The following is a 17,416-nucleotide window of genomic DNA, read 5'->3' as shown; positions in this document are numbered from 1 at the left end:
TATGATTGTCCCCAATTCCCAAGGATTATTGCTAACCCACCCTCTTATTATATGACTGTCCCTATTCCATAGGACAATTGCTAACCCACCCTCTTATTATATGATTGTCCCCAATTCCCAAGGACTATTGCTAACCCACCCTCTTATTATATGATTGTCCCCAATTTCCAAGGACTATTGCTAACCCACCCTCTTATTATATGATTGTCCCCAATTCCCTAGGACAATTGCTAACCCACCCTCTTATTATATGATTGTCCCCAATTTCCAAGGACTATTGCTAACCCACCCTCTTATTATATGATTGTCCCCAATTCCCTAGGACAATTGCTAACCCACCCTCTTATTATATGATTGTCCCCAATTCCCAAGGACTATTGCTAACCCACCCTCTTATTATATGATTGTCCCCAATTTCCAAGGACTATTGCTAACCCACCCTCTTATTATATGATTGTCCCCAATTCCCTAGGACAATTGCTAACCCACCCTCTTATTATATGATTGTCCCCAATTCCCAAGGACTATTGCTAACCCACCCTCTTATTATATGATTGTCCCCAATTTCCAAGGACTATTGCTAACCCACCCTCTTATTATATGATTGTCCCAAATTCCCAAGGACAATTGCTAACCCACCCTCTTATTATATGATTGTCCCAAATTCCCAAGGACAATTGCTAACCCACCCTCTTATTATATGATTGTCCCAAATTCCCAAGGACAATTGCTAACCCACCCTCTTATTATATGATTGTCCCAAATTCCCTAGGACAATTGCTAACCCACCCTCTTATTATATGATTGTCCCAAATTCCCAAGGACAATTGCTCAGTGCTTGGTGTTAAAACTATTTGGCTGTTAATCTAGTGGGATTTAATAGTCATTTGCTTCGTTGCTTTTTACACATTGTTGGGAAAGTATTATCGTTACTGGATTTCGTCAGTAATGTCAATGTTCCTTCCGCTGCTAAATCCCTTGATTAAAGCACTTGTGGTGGAGGGTTTGATATCTTGATATGCACGGATTTTATCTGTCATCGATTTATCTTAAATACTTTATGAGGACGACCATTCTACCATGGGTGTTGTTTACTTTGCAAACATTCATCAGAAGTCAGTGGAATAAATAAGGCTTGTATGGTGCTTTAAAGAACTCAAAGTCATTGCTTTTTGATGTTTAAATGATAGGTCAGGTGAGAAAAAAGGAAAACAAAACACTCCTGCACTTTGACTGACCCCTAAACTTTTCACCGGCATTGTCAATTTCCATTCATATTTATGAAACGATCACCGGTGGCGTAGTGGTTGTTGCTCTGAGGGCTCATGATTGATATACATTCAAATTTTACCCAAAAGGAGATCAGCGTAAAAGGGGTGTGTGTGGCACAGATATTTTGTTTGAGAACTTTAGTTAAGATCCACAAGTGATTTTGATCAGGGTAGTGCATTAATTGCAATATTTTTATGCTATGGTCACACAGCTGTTCCCCCAAAACGAATATGCACTTGTAATTTGCACGGAGATTAAGCACTTTGAATTTAGGGGTACCCGGTATGCTTCATGGAATTGAGGGCTGCAACACTTTGAATTAGTATCTGGAGAAAATAAAATGAAAGTCGTTGAATATAATAAATAAAAGTTAAGTCTTGATCAAATTTATAAAAAAGACGACCAGAGGTTTATTGTATGTAAAGGTGGCACAAGTTGACTTTGGTGTTGAAGAAGGTTAAAAGTGTAATTCATTCTCATGTGTATGTCATTGTCCTCTTCCAACGAAATGGCTACCTTGAATTTTATTTATTGACTTTTTTAACTTGAGATGTTAGATACTATTCTTGTTCCTAAGTGCTCTTCATTCTTGTCTGAAGTTTCACTTCACCGTTGACGACTGATGTACGTCACATTGAGTGGGTATTTAGTGAATGAACTGATATATTATCGCTGTTAGTATCTTTCTTGATTTGTTGATTTAAGAATGTTCTTACTGCCATTTTTTGTGTAAAAATCACTGTGAATCCATGAATTTATTGAAAATAAAAATATCCAGAATTTGTTTAGTTTGCGATAAATTTTGGGGTCACAAGCCAATTTTTCGAGAAAAGGATAGTTACAATTCACCTGTAGTGAAAGGCGGCCATTTTGTCAGAATGCTTTGGTTCCTATGGTGGAGATATTATGCCATATCTTTAATTGCAAGGCTGGTGACATGTAGGGTGAAAACGATATAAATATTGATTGATTGTGTACTTTTTGTTACCCTGAATTAAAAAAAAACTTTTCTTAACATTGTGTTCTAATAGCAATTTTTGAATAATATTTGGCCACATTGCTAAAAATATTGTCCTGTAACATATAAAATAATGCTTTTTTCATGTTACCATGGACTTATAGCTTAAAAATTGTACAATAAGTCTTTCACTGACATTGTAAACTTTGACCCTTAAACTTTCGACTGCCATTGTTGACTTTGACCCTTAAACCTTTCAACACTATTGTCAATTTGACCCTTGACCCTTTCACTACATTTGTCAACTTTGACCCTTAAACATTTTCCTGCCATTGTCAACTTTGACCCTTAAACTTTTAGCTGCCATTGTCAATTTGATCCTTGACCTTTTCACTGAAATTTTAAAGTTTGACCCTTAACCTTTCAACACCATTTCAACTTTGACCTTACTCCTTACTATCATTGTCTATTTTGACCATTAACCCCTTTTACCACCATTGTCAACTTTTATCCTTATCCTTTTACTTGCATTACCAACTTTGACCCTTAACCTTTCAGCCATCGTCAACTTTCACCCCTTTAACAGTCAACTTTTCTTACCTCTTATTTCAACAAATAAAAATTAATATGTGAAATAATCGATCAAAATCAATCAGTATAATAGTATTCTCTAGATTTGGTCCAAAATACATCAACATCATGTTTCTTGGGAGAGAAAAAATATCATTCACATTTTGGATTGAACTCCATTGCATCGTAAATAATATGTTTGTATTGAATGTCTTGAAGTTATAAAGTAAACAGAGAACATGAGATATACAGTATAGTATCACCTATCTAGTGACCTTCATATATTTCATTGGAATTTTTCTGAAACTTGGAGACTAAATGAGTTGAATGATCTGATGAGATTTTAGAAGTTTTCTTTGCACCAAGAGGTGTGCCCAATATAATGCTGTTTCAGGGTGGTGTTGAAAATGACTATTGTTAATATTTTAAATGCTAAATTCCTGCAAAAATGTTTGTTCACTTTTTGCACATTTTCTATGATTTTTTTATTTATTTGTTAATTTTGGACCAAATGGACATAATTTTTAGTTACTTTCAGGTGTTGATCAAAATTGTTAAAAAAAAAATTACTGTAAAATACTTTGTTTTAGCTGGAATTGCTTTCGCTGAAAAGGCTGTTTAGGTGTTTTGTATGGATTTTTGATAAGTTGAATGTGAAATATAGGAAAAAAGGTATATTCGCTGGGTTTTATTTTCACTGAATCATTCCTTCAGCGAAAATAGCAAAAAACAATTCCAAGCGAAAATAAAGTATTTTGCAGTATTTGTGATTTTAAGATGTCACATTTAATAACTAAAAAAAGTGTTATACATATATGTAAGGGGGTAGTATGTTTTAGTGTTGATTAAGTTACAGAATTTATGCCATGATGGTTTTTCACTGTCATCTTAAAGCGATATCCACATGTATGTCTTTTTCTTGTCATCTCCATGGCAACAGCTGATGTCCAACATTAAAGATGCATATTGGGGTTTTAATAGGTGTGAGGTGGAATAAGTGATTAAACTTTGCTGGAGTGCATAAATCTAAATTAGGACATTTTAATGGTTCTGAGCTCATGAATTGAAAACATACAAATGCCAAGAAAGTGCAATTTCAGAATGTAGTTCATCTTTGCTTTGTCACCATGGAAATGTATACCAGTACTAGATTATTTATTGACTTAAATAGCGAACTTTTTACCAAATACCAAATTTAATTAAAGACGATTTATTTGATAAGGGGTGGACCATTAAAAACTCTTGGAGGGGTTGCAGAAAATCTTTGCAAAATATTTTTTTCTTTCACCTGTTATTAATCTTTGCAGGATTCTTTTTCCAGGAGTTTTTCCTGTACAATTGTTGTTTTTCCATACTGCCATCGCTACCAGAGTTTCTAATGGTCCTTAGGGTTAGGGTATTTGTGAAAACAATTGGTAGAGAAATTTGGTTTTCTGCAAGTATTTTTATTACCATTCTCTACAGTTTTAGATTATATAGTTTGGGGGGCAAATGTTTTTTTCCATGATGTTGCCCCCTCCCCCTTTAGGGTTACATTGGTCAAGTGTTGTTAAAGTAAATTTCTTCTTTAAAATTCTCCAGCTGATCTGTGTTTTCAAATGAGGAACCCATTCAGATTTCACTCCCCTGTGAAAAATTTGTGATGATGTAAAAATGTAGTATGATGAAAATAGGGAATGTTTGCCATCACGATTACCACCACATACAGAGTGAAAGGTGATGGCCCTATAGTGGTGTAGACAAGGTCACTTATGTAGTAAATCCATTCAGATTACTGAATCGTGACTTTTTGAAGCTGATATAGCTTCCAACTCTATGGGACACCTGAACTGACTGGTCTCTACAAACAGTGTTATTTTGTTAGCTGTATGCTCTAGGCAAAGAGAACCCTATTCTTATAAAATGTATAAACTTGATGTCAGTACTTGAGATGAATGAGTGCTGCCCACTGTTTTGAACCAAAATTCTTTAATAAGCTTGTATGCTGGGATACATGCTGATTGCTATCACCATATCAAATTATAATTAGTTGTCATGACAACTAATTCAGCTATACATGTGTGTTTTTGGTTCCAGTGTTTTTAATATTTTTCCATTTGGTGACTCAATATATGTAAAAGCATACATAAGGATCCATCTCATTATTGTGTCTTCTCTTGGACACACATTTTAAAGCTGTCTTTAGTATGACTTGTCAAAATAATGCAAAAAAAATGTATTTCCTTTGAAATTAAAGTTGTATTTATAGTAAAATTTAAAGGGGAACCGCTCATTCCCATGGATTGCACCAAAGAATTATGGGACACTACTGTTTATGTTGTTTACAATGTTAATCTATCTTTTGTTATCCATTGTTATTTTAATCCAGAAAGTAAATTTGTTGTAAAATTAATCTTAACTGGAAGGTGCCCCTTTAAAAACTAAAAAGTTATAGAGTTAATATAACTAGTTTATGTAATGTTTAAATGGAATATCGGAATGATTACTTCAAATGAGGTAGTTTCATTTGGGTGAATAACCGACTATTTGACAGATAAAACAATAAAACTAAGTTTGACATCTGGATGCAATGTGCCCTTTCTCATACTTGATACAAAAAACAAATATTATGAGAGAAAATAGATGTGTGTGAAACTATGTTGAAAAACCTTCTTTTGAACCTTTGAATGCAAAATTCAACTTTTGCCACCTTTGTTCTGTTCTGTTCTTTTGAAAAATAAAAAGTTAATATTATACACATTGACTTGATCTTGTATATAATTTCTTTCTTAAATTGTAAATAATATAATTTGAAGTTAATTAGTATAATAATGTGTTTATACAAATAGTAAATTCTTACCAATATTGACTTATTGTTTAATTTTAGATTGTGGTGTCTGTACTATGACAGTGTAGCCCCACTATAAATAAAATACCGACAATGTACTTCCTAGTTTTTGCTCACTTTTTAGATTCTTTATAACTTCAGACATATTTATTAGTCTTCTTTGTTTCCTTCTCATAAATATGTCATTTGTACAATCATACCTTACAGCATGTCGCAACAATTCAAAAAAAGTGACATCCTGTTTTTCTCGCCATATAAGTTCCTGACCATCTTTACTGTAATAAAATGTTCTCTGTACTATATTTGTTCTAAAAAAGTGCATCTCAAACAGAAATGCAAAAATTTAACACATTGTATTTTCCATCCATTTATGACTTGTTTACATATGAACATGTGCTAATAATATAGAATCTAATATCCAATTTATCAACTTTGAAAATTTTAAAACTTTATAGTATGACATTTGATCCAATGATGTCATTTCTTACAATCACCTTTGACCTTATGATGTCATTTCCTGTAACAGTCTAATAACTTCTTTCAGATGTCCGGATGCAGTACTACTCACATTGTGGTAGAATGAATGTTAGATTTATAATTGTTCCACTTTTGGCCTTAAGGAGGCCTAGACTTACGTAAATCACACCTTCTGCTTGTTTAAGGGTGTAATTTCCGCATGTAAAGTTTCTGAACTGGTGTACAAAGTTTCACTTTTAGTCTCTGACAACAATTCATTGCAATATCTGACAAACAAATCTATATGTGTTTCACTAAATTGCTGTCTGTTTGGAGTCTAACTGTGAAAAAACTAAAACCCTTATTTCTCTAGAAATAAGTTTAGCTGTCCCAGAAAACCAAACTTATTATCCACCTATTTCTCACTGGACGGACTGCAATGAGGTCTGCTTGATCTCAACCTACTACACTGGAGTTTCATAATGAGTTCTCAGTCTCAATAATTACTGCCCTGGACTGTCATGGATTGTGTTGTTTCTTGACCAGTACTACACTGGACTGTCATGGATTGTGTTGTTTCTTGACCAGTACTACACTGGACTGTCATGGATTGTGTTGTTTCTTGACCAGTACTGCATTATGGACTGTCAATTTTCCTGACCAGTACTACACTGGACTGTTCACTATCTTGACCAGTACTACACTGAACTGTTCACTTTCCTGACCAGTACTACACTGGACTGTTGATGTTCTTGACCAGTACTGCACTAGACTACCATGGATTGTGCACTAGACTTGCATTATAGAGCCTAGTCATCAAAGTATTACCTTCAACTTGTCAACAGCTCCTTGATTGTTATCATCCGGAAGTGATATTAATATGTTTACATTGCAATATGAGAAGGATATATAGTGTTTGTTGATTGCTATCCAAATACACATTAATCGTTTTTCTTATTTAATAATCAGTGATTTATTTCTTCTTGTATTGTAGCAACTTGTAGCAGTGGTGTATGTTTTAATGGAGGAACATGTTCAACTGACTATTCCAAACTGTGTATCTGCCCTCCAGGATTTCAAGGACCCAGATGTCAATATGGTAAGTATTTTACCAGGATTTATTCATCCAAATTATATTGTGTTACTGTTCACCTATTTCGTATTTTTACTGCTCCTTATGTGTTATAGCGCCCTCGTGTGTGTTATAGCGCCCTCTTGTGTGTAATAGTGCCCTCTCGTGTGTTATAGCACCCTCTTGTGTCATAGTGCACTCTTTTGTGTTTATAGGGAACTCTTGTGTGAAAATTAATGTCATATGGCAAATTGTGTGACATCTAGTTTAGGATATAGACATAGCTTGGTTCTAGTTTCCTCAAAACCAATCAGTGAAGTAAGAATTTCAAGGCAGCTGTAATTATAAGCTAACTTGATGTAATGTTATACACCAGAGTTGTTGTTTTTTTATTTAGAGGTGAGTGACTTAAGAAAAATGTAGGAATTATTCCAATTGCATATCATAAGTCAAAAAAGGTGAAATTTTTCCAAGGTCTGCTATTCTGTTGATGACAGTTATAACAGCTGAACAAATTATACAATATTTCACTGTCCTGGCATGATGTTCTGTTGAGAAATTGAATCATGTACCTTCAAAAAAGTCTTAAATGTGTTTTTTGATGTTATTTTCTGTCTAACAAAAAATACATGGGTAATATGGTTAATAATTTTTTTAATATCACAGGAGTTATTACAAATTCTCAAATAATTTTTGTAATATCAAATATCATAAATATATAAGTTTATGTTGCATTACAAGAACAACTAAACTTTGAACTTTATTGAAACCAAATTTTGTCATTTCTATTTTCTAGGATATTCTCTAAATTAGCTCCAAATGTATATAGATATTTAGAAAAAAATCATAATGTGACCAATTTTTTCTCCTGGGTATATACTTGCTGTATAACTATGTTTAAATGTCATGTGATCAGTCATGTGATTATAATAATATTTGTAATATTTGTCATACTGAAACATTACTGTAAATAAGATGTACAACATTTATTGTTCCTTCACTGTATTAACCAAGGAGGACCTGAATGGAATTGCTTGGGACCACACATTATGTGAATATTAGATTATTAACAGTGAGACGAATTTCATAACTGACAATTATTGTATGTTGTATCATGCCCTAGTGGGTAGGTCAGACATGAACAGCTGGGTTGTCATAATTGAAGTACAGTCAATCAAATTGCAAGTTTATACTCAGTAGTCTATTGTAATTGGCTATTAATTACTAGAAATCAAATGATGATAAATGATTCCTATTTCAATTGACAGTCAGGTCAATTGATGTAAGATATCCCTGGATTTCAGTTAGCAAAACTTGATACTGAAATGAAGAACACATGAATTACTTTTCCTTCAAAATCTAAATGAAATAACAGCTTTGAAAAAGCATTTATATATATAGGCCAAAATTTACGTGACAAAATTTGAAAGTTTTTAATATTATAGGTGGTAAATTAATGTTAACAGGTAAAAATACTTAAATATACTTTTCACTGTAGTGGTTTTGTAATTTTGTATTTTGCAAAATTTGTAAGTTTAAATACTGTTAGTATGTTGTTGTTTCCCATTAATATACTTAAATGCACTTAAAATTGGAAAGTTAACTTGTAATATATAAATTTACTTTATGTATACTTTTCACAGTAGTGTTTTCGTAAGGGAAATTTGTTATTTTGAAATTTTGCAAAATTTTAAAATTTTTGTTGTAGTTGTTTCCTGTGACATAATATTTAAAACAGACTTGAACTTAGTTGCACAATTTTAGAGATCACTATATTCTTACCAGTAAGTATACTTTTCACAACTAATTACTTATGCATGGAGTGTGTATAGATTCATTTAAACTTAAAATATGACAATTGAAACACAGAAATATTAAGATGAGTCTCTGAAAATCAGACTATCATGCATTGCATGCTGGGTAATTTTAACATTGGCAGGGGAATATATTTCTATATTCAAAGTCACTACTGATGTGTAGTATAAATTACTATTATTTAATGGGTCGACTTCAATAGACATATCTAACCTAGTGAGAATTAAGAGCAACTTTTTGTAACCATGGCAATAGAGGATGTCTGATGTCTGTTATGTTATATTGCAAGCACATTGTGGTCTGAGTTTCCAGCACCTGTTCACAAATCATGCATCACCTTGAAAGCTGTTTTCCCAATTGCTCTCTGCTAGATTGTCTTGTTTATATAACTTTATACTCATGCCTTATGCACTGGGTACACTGGACTGATATATTTACTGGCTAGTATGCCAAGAATCTTTACACCATGTGTATCCAATCAAAATTGTTACTGATCACACCATTCATGTGTAAAACATCAACCCCTGACATGCAACAGTGTAAGGGATGTACCATTATTTATGTAGGGGTGGGTAGGGTGGAATCAGAGGAGAATGCATAATAATCTAAATGAGAATTACCATTCTGATAGAAAACGATATAATAATAATAATAATGAAATAAAATGAATATTTGAGTGAAAACTTTAATTTTTCCACCCTAGTAGTATAATGGTTGATCCCTAATACCAATATTTTAGCAAAGAAAGGGAAATGAAATATAAAATTTCCCCAAATCTGCTTTCCATTCTTGCAAGTGTCCAGAAGAGGTAGGGAGAATAGCATCAAAATTGCTATTTGTCTCTGTGCACCACCCCCACCTACCTACTTGTGCAGAGTAGAATAATGGTCCTAAACTATAAATTTTATTTTTTTGAGGTTGAGATTAACTGCTTAAGGAAGGTGACAAAAGTTGACAGTGAAAAGCTATTAACCCACCAAGTGCCAATTTCGGCTTCAGTCTCCCATTAACTAAATAAAAACCAAAATCATTTTAATCATTTTTCCAGAATTTTGATCAAGACGCCAATAACTAATTATTTTCATTTGGTTCAAATAAAATTTCAAAAATGTTATCCCAAAATACATAAATATACTGTAAAATACGTTATTTTAGCTGAAATTAATTTTCACTGAAAAGACTTGTTGGGTGTTTTGTATGGAATTTATTTTCACTGAAGCTTTTCTTCAGCAAAAATAGCAAATATAAAGTATTTTACAGTAGGCAAAATGTTGCATTCTTGATTTACATTGATTTCAATTGGCGATATTCATCTAGAGAGAAAATATAGTATGCAATCCATGCTCCTAAAATTATAATCATGATAATAATAATAATTATGATCATGATAATAATAATAATTATAATCATGATACTAATAATAATTATAATCATGATAATAATAATAATTATGATCATGATAATAATAATAATGTCCCTTTGAAAACACAATAAAATTCAAAACAAAACCAAAAAAAGGTAATAGTAGCAAATTAAAAAATGTTGACCTACTTTTTTATCATTGACTATGTTGAACCCTTTGTGTGTCAGTTTTTTTCCCCACTCAAATTTGGGTAAATCGGTTCACATTTCTGTGATTTTCACTGAATTCAATGCACCAAAAAGACAAAATGTGACGTAGCTTCTACTTTTTGATCAAAAATTTTGAAATTTTTGCAACATTTCACTTTGAAAAAGGCAGACTATAATTTGAACTATTTTGTGAATGGTGCCTAAAGTTGGCCTTGGTGCTCAAAAGGTTAAAGATGTGGTGAAACTTGTTAAGAGAATTTATCTGAGTTGAAAATGGCCACTTATCGTTTCCTAAAGGGGGTTAACCTGTCAACTTAAAATATCAATTCAACACATTACATCTGATGTTTGGTTTAGATTTTCTTTCCCCAAGATGCCATTGTTTCAGCTCTGGTTTCGGCGGCATGTGAATGAGTGTACTGGCAAGTATTTTGTCAGCATGTAACTGAGTGTGTTGTCTGTGGCTTCAACATGGTGTAACTGAATGTACTGGCTGGGAAGCCCTCTGGTGTGTTTACCATTCACCAATCATATTGTAAACTTCTCCCTGTGGGGTTTCCATGAATGCAACCCAAATACAAAATTGTATATTTTCCCAAGAGATCAACTCTAGACCTGTCAAAAATTTAACTTACAGTAGGGATAAATGGAGACACTTCCATAATACTACTAGTATTTGGAAATTTGTGTTTAACCTAAGTCTGTCTGAAAACATAGTAATTTACATTTATCCCCAAAGACCTTCCTGTTATATTCAAATCAGTATAGGAAGTTTTCATTTGCTAGAGAAGACTTTTGGTAATGCCCATTACCCATAATCCTCTGCATCTTTCCCTAAATCATGGCTGATTTACGCAGAAGGCGCTGTGATTGGTCAAGATATTATCAACCGTCATTTGAAATTTATAAAAGATATTATACAAAAAAATTCAATGCCTGGACGAAATATTAGATTTTAAAATTAGAACACTAGTGCAAATTTTTATCAGTTGTCTCAAAATAAATCCACAAATATGTTTCTACATTTTAACAAAATTTTTTATCATGAACTATCTATGGTCAATTATGTCCATTTGGTTCAAAATTACAAAAGAAATTATAGAAAAATACATCAAATTGTTCAAAATATTGCATTTTGGTTCTTATTAGTTTAAGCCTTCGTTATGCAAATTTACTAAAAATTTGAGGACATTCAAGATGACTATAGTTCAATCACTGTAACTGCTTACTGAAAGAAACTTTATAGCAAATTTTCATTCAAATCATTACAAAAATTCAAAATCAAAATTTTTAAAACTTATTAACCAGATTTAAAAAAAAAAAATTTTTTGGTAAGCAACGAAAAGTTACCTATTTTAGAACAGAATAGGCAAACTTCTTTTTGTTGAGTCCGGCAAACTCTGGTGGCAGCCATGTTGGTTTTTATTAATAGAAGACGCTTATGCACGTAATCATTCCATATTTGGAAGTCGCATTTTCTTAGATGAAAATACCCCGTAAAATACCGCACAATTATGGCATGCTATAAATTATGGTGTTACTGTGACAGATGTATAATAATTATTAATAATTATATATTAGTTAATCATTCAGTGACTGATTTACTTGAATTGCAGATTAAGTGGAGAAATATTATTTTCAGCCAATTGTCAATTTAACACTGGTAACTGGTAGTTATGGTACCACAACAAGTTTGTTAGTTAACCAGTAAATATGACAACTTCTAGGCCAATGTCTGGAAAAAGTCTGATGCATCAATGTCTTTTAAAATGTTTTATGCTCCAAAAGTGGTTGTTAAAATTGCTGTTAATGTAGGAGTAGGGGTAGAATAATGAAATTATATAGAATTTTAAAATGAAATTAGTAAACGTAGTCTACCAAAAAGAGAGTATTTTACGAGTAAATGCTGACAAAGAATCCTGAATAAAAATGAAAAAAAGTAAGCTTTCATATCATAGTGATCTGTATCACCAATTTGCAATTTTGTTCGTTTATGGAATATTACCATAGCGATTCTGTTAAAAAAAAAACTGAAAAAAAAACAGCAACAGAAAAATTGTTTGATTTGATTGATGTTTTTTTTTTACATTTAGTTGTAGGTTCGTTTCACTTTTTTCAAGGTGTAAATTGTGACAGAAAATTCTTGTTTTTGTAATATTTTTTGATGTAGGTCAGTTTCACTTTGTACTGCCATAAATTCAAATTGTTGCAGTGCAGCTACTAGTCATTTATGAAAAAAAACTTGGATGACATGCTTATATAAGTTGTCAACAGTAGCTCTGTGTCTGCAGGCACCATGTGATTGTGCCCAAGGCTGTTTCCGCCCAACACTTCATTGAAACCAACAAGGCTTCATAGAAGAAATCTGAGATTGTTCAGGACTGGAAAAAGGCAGAGACTGCTCTTTAATGCATATTGAATGACCTCTATTGTTGTGGTTGACCTTGGCTTCATTGGGGGTCTTATTGATTGGAAGGAGTGTTAGCTTAGGGGGAACTTTAGGTGAACCCCTCTGGTGTTAGGAGCCTAGGAGGAGTGGCGCCTACCGCTGGGAGGGCAGTTCAACAGCACATACTGCCAGGAGGGGGGGAAGTGTGGCTGCCTTCAGGTGGCCACCCACATTGATAACATACAACGATACCTGCAACTGAACCCTATGTATTCCTATCTGGAAAGAGGCTGTGTGAGCCAGAAACCAGACTGCATTGAACACTGTGTGATCAAAGATTCCTGTCTTAAGTGAATACTGTATAATCAAGGATTCCTGTCTAAAATGAACACTGTATATAATCAAGGATTCCTGTCTAAAGTGAACACTGTGTATAATCAAGGATTCCTGTCTAAAGTGAACACTGTATATAATCAAGGATTCCTGTCTAAAGTGAACACTGTATATAATCAAGGATTCCTGTCTAAAGTGAACACTGTGTATAATCAAGGATTCCTGTCTAAAATGAACACTGTATATAATCAAGGATTCCTGTCTAAAATGAACACTGTATATAATCAAGGATTCTTGTCTAAAATGAACACTGTATATAATCAAGGATTGCTGTCTAAACTGAACACTGTATAATCAAGCATTCGTGTCTAAACTGAACACTGTATAATCAAGGATTCCTGTCTAAAATGAACACTGTATATAATCAAGGATTCCTGTCTAAACTGAACACTGTATAATCAAGGATTCCTGTCTAAAATGAACACTGTATATAATCAAGGATTCCTGTCTAAACTGAACACTGTATAATCAAGGATTCCTGTCTAAAATGAACACTGTATATAATCAAGGATTCCTGTCTAAAGTGAACACTGTATATAATCAAGGATTCCTGTCTAAAGTGAACACTGTGTATAATCAAGGATTCCTGTCTAAAATGAACACTGTATATAATCAAGCATTCCTGTCTAAAATGAACACTGTATATAATCAAGGATTCCTGTCTAAACTGAACACTGTATAATCAAGGATTCCTGTCTAAAATGAACACTGTATATAATCAAGGATTCCTGTCTAAACTGAAAACTGTATAATCAAGCATTCCTGTCTAAACTGAACACTGTATAATCAAGGATTCCTGTCTAAAGTGAACACTGTGTATAATCAAGGATTCCTGTCTAAAATGAACACTGTATATAATCAAGCATTCCTGTCTAAACTGAACACTGTATAATCAAGGATTCCTGTCTAAAATGAACACTGTATATAATCAAGGATTCCTGCCTAAAATGAACACTGTATATAATCAAGGATTCCTGTCTAAACTGAACACTGTATATAATCAAGGATTCCTGTCTAAAATGAACACTGTATATAATCAAGGATTTCTGTCTAAACTGAACACTGTATATTCAAGCATTCCTGTCTAAACTGAACACTGTATAATCAACGATTCCTGTCTGAAATGAACACTGTATATAATCAAGGATTCCTGTCTTAACGGAACACTGTGTAATCAAGCATTCCTGTCTAAACTGAACACTGTATAATCAAGCATTCCTGTCTAAACTGAACACTGTATAATCAAGGATTCCTGTCTAAACTGAACACTGTATAATCAAGGATTCCTGTCTAAAATGAACACTGTATATAATCAAGGATTCCTGTCTAAACTGAACACTGTATAATCAAGCATTCCTGTCTAAACTGAACACTGTATAATCAAGGATTCCTGTCTAAAATGAACACTGTATATAATCAAGGATTCCTGTCTAAAGTGAACACTGTATATAATCAAGGATTCCTGTCTGAGCTGAACACTGTGTAATCAAAGATTTTTGTCTAAACTGACCACTGTGTAATCAGGAATTCTAGTCTAAACTGACCACTGTATATAATCAAGGATTCCTGTCTAAACTGAACACTGTATAATCAAGGATTCCTGTCTAAAATGAACACTGTATATAATCAAGGATTCCTGTCTAAAATGAACACTGTATATAATCAAGGATTCCTGTCTAAACTGAACACTGTGTAATCAAGCATTCCTGTCTAAACTGAACACTGTATAATCAAGCATTCCTGTCTAAACTGAACACTGTATAATCAAGGATTCCTGTCTAAACTGAACACTGTATAATCAAGGATTCCTGTCTAAACTGACCACTGTATATAATCAAGGATTCCTGTCTAAACTGACCACTGTATAATCAAGCATTTCTGTCTAAACTGACCACTGTGTAATCAGGAATTCCAGTCTAAACTGAACACTGTAATCAGAGAAACCTGTCGACACTAAAAATTGTATAATCAGAGAAACCTGTCTAAACTGAACCTGTGTAAATATGGATACCTGTATAACTTTTTAATCAGAAAACCTGTCTAAACCAAACTTATTCAGGGAATTTTTTCTAGACTTATCTGTGTAATCAGAAAACACATCATCATGAACCATTTAAGAGAAACCTTTCTAACCTGTTTTAAACCAGAATTCTACCCAAATTAAACTCTGTGTAAAGCAGGAAATCTTTTCCAGTTCATTGCATGTGTATGAACATTAACAGCTCTGTAATTCTTCTTTTCCTTCTGCATTTGGTAAACCATATTGTTGTTGATGCAGACTTCTAGCTAACTTTCAGCAACACATGTCAATTTATTTAGTACAAATATGCATATTCTTATAGACATAGCAATGCGACTGATGGTTGTGCTTCTTGAGTTCATTTTCTGTAGTCAATGGAATTAATATATACTTATAGACTCTTAAATACTGATAACATCTCGCTTAAATGGGACAATTTCAGCGGCCTTCTTTGCCGGAAATTCAACAGAAGTTTCATTGTTGTGAAGCGACACCAGTAAAATTACTCCACCAAATGTTGTGGGCAGAGAAGCCTGCAGCAGTGTGGATTCTTGCGGAACATAAGGGAAATGGGGAATTTTCAAAACTGGGTTATGGTACACGAGGTATAATCTTACCCTAGTTAGCTAAAGGGCCCATTCTTTATTGAAAATTACACAAATTTGAGTCTCATTAGTGTTGCCATGGATGGTGCCATGAGACAATTACAACATGCAAACAAAATGTACCGGTAGTTTTCACTATATAAACTGACAAAATGTACCGGTAGTTTTCACTATATAAACTGACAAAATCAAATAACACATCAGGTTCAGCATACTAAAAAAATGAACTTTGTACAGAAGCAATTAGAAGTACCTTCCCTTGAAGTTGTGGAATGTGTGTAAAACAGACAAAATATAATTTTTAACAATAATTTGTAAACAATTCTTGTTTTTTTTATCTTGTTTTTTTGACAACTTATGACAATAGTATATTTCCCCAAAATTACTTTCAGACAATTGTTTAAACAATGTATATTACATAAATTGTCACATGGGACTTATATTTAACTTGGCAGAGTGTGAACACTACGTGGTGCAAACACTTTGTGATGCGCTGATGACTGACTGACTTTTTAAACGTGTTTATCTGTTCGTTTTTTCATTGAGAAAAACATGTTTTTTAGAGCCTGAGTGAAAGTGGTTTTATTGTAAATCAGTCTTTAAGTCCTGTAATAGGTTTCACAACTGTGGTTTGTTGGTTGGAAAAATGTGGGAAAAAAGAAGGCTTAATTGGAAAAGCGTCCAGATACCATTTGTCTAGTCTTTACGTTGATGTTTATCTCATGTTTTTTCTGTAAATACATTCTATAATTGGGGAAAGTAAAAAAACCTGCAACCGATTTTTCTCTAAGTACCGGCCACTTCAAATCTTTTCAGTTTGGTTAATGTACAGTGGCAGATAAAAAACAATTTAGACAAAAATGCCCAATGGTTTCCCATTACCATGGCAACTAATCACCTCTAAATGAGGCAATTCATCAAGAGGACAATTTGGATGTCACCATAGGGCAAAGGTTATATACCAGGTGACTCTTCTTCCCACATGACAACATTCGGTTATTGTATTTGTCATTTTAAAAAACATATACTATCTTAAAAAATCATCTGTCTCCAGAGTAAGGGAGCAAATAATACAAAACCAGCTGACCATAAAGAAGGACACAACGGTAAACTTTAACAAATTGCGAAAAGAACAGTTAAACAAACTGATAGTTTTGTAGCCATGTTGGCCTAATGAGATTCCATCCTCATACATTGATCGAAGGTCAGAGGTCAACTTTTCCAATACTAAGTCACAGTGCAGTTCATGAAGTCAAGTTTGAGTGAAAAATTCTTGTAATTGTAGCCCCAGGACGGAGAGAGTTTTAGCATGCTGGCTTGTATACATAGCAATGTAAGGCACTCTTGAGATTACCTATAATTGCTTCCAGTTAGTACTGAATGGTAAATGTTGTTTTTTTCCTTTTGTGTTCTTTAATGGAATCTTGGCTTGTAAAGACAGCTTTCTTTTTCAACAAATGTATCTGA

General features: G+C 33.3%; 1 protein-coding gene across 1 annotated transcript in view; it reads left to right on the top strand.

Annotated features, from left to right (window-relative positions):
* Nucleotides 1-17,416, top strand: part of LOC100370489 (uncharacterized) — a 117,124-nt gene that overhangs the window by 13,523 nt on the left and 86,185 nt on the right. The window contains exon 4 of the mRNA XM_085508631.1: nt 7,078-7,182. Within this exon, the coding sequence (XP_085364757.1) occupies nt 7,078-7,182 (105 nt within the window). The remainder of the gene's footprint in view (nt 1-7,077; nt 7,183-17,416) is intronic.

The sequence above is a fragment of the Saccoglossus kowalevskii genome, chromosome 15, assembly GCF_978046115.1.
Source record: "Saccoglossus kowalevskii chromosome 15, keSacKowa6.1, whole genome shotgun sequence".
Classification (NCBI taxonomy): domain Eukaryota; kingdom Metazoa; phylum Hemichordata; class Enteropneusta; family Harrimaniidae; genus Saccoglossus; species Saccoglossus kowalevskii.
This window is presented reverse-complemented; position numbering and strand designations above follow the sequence as displayed.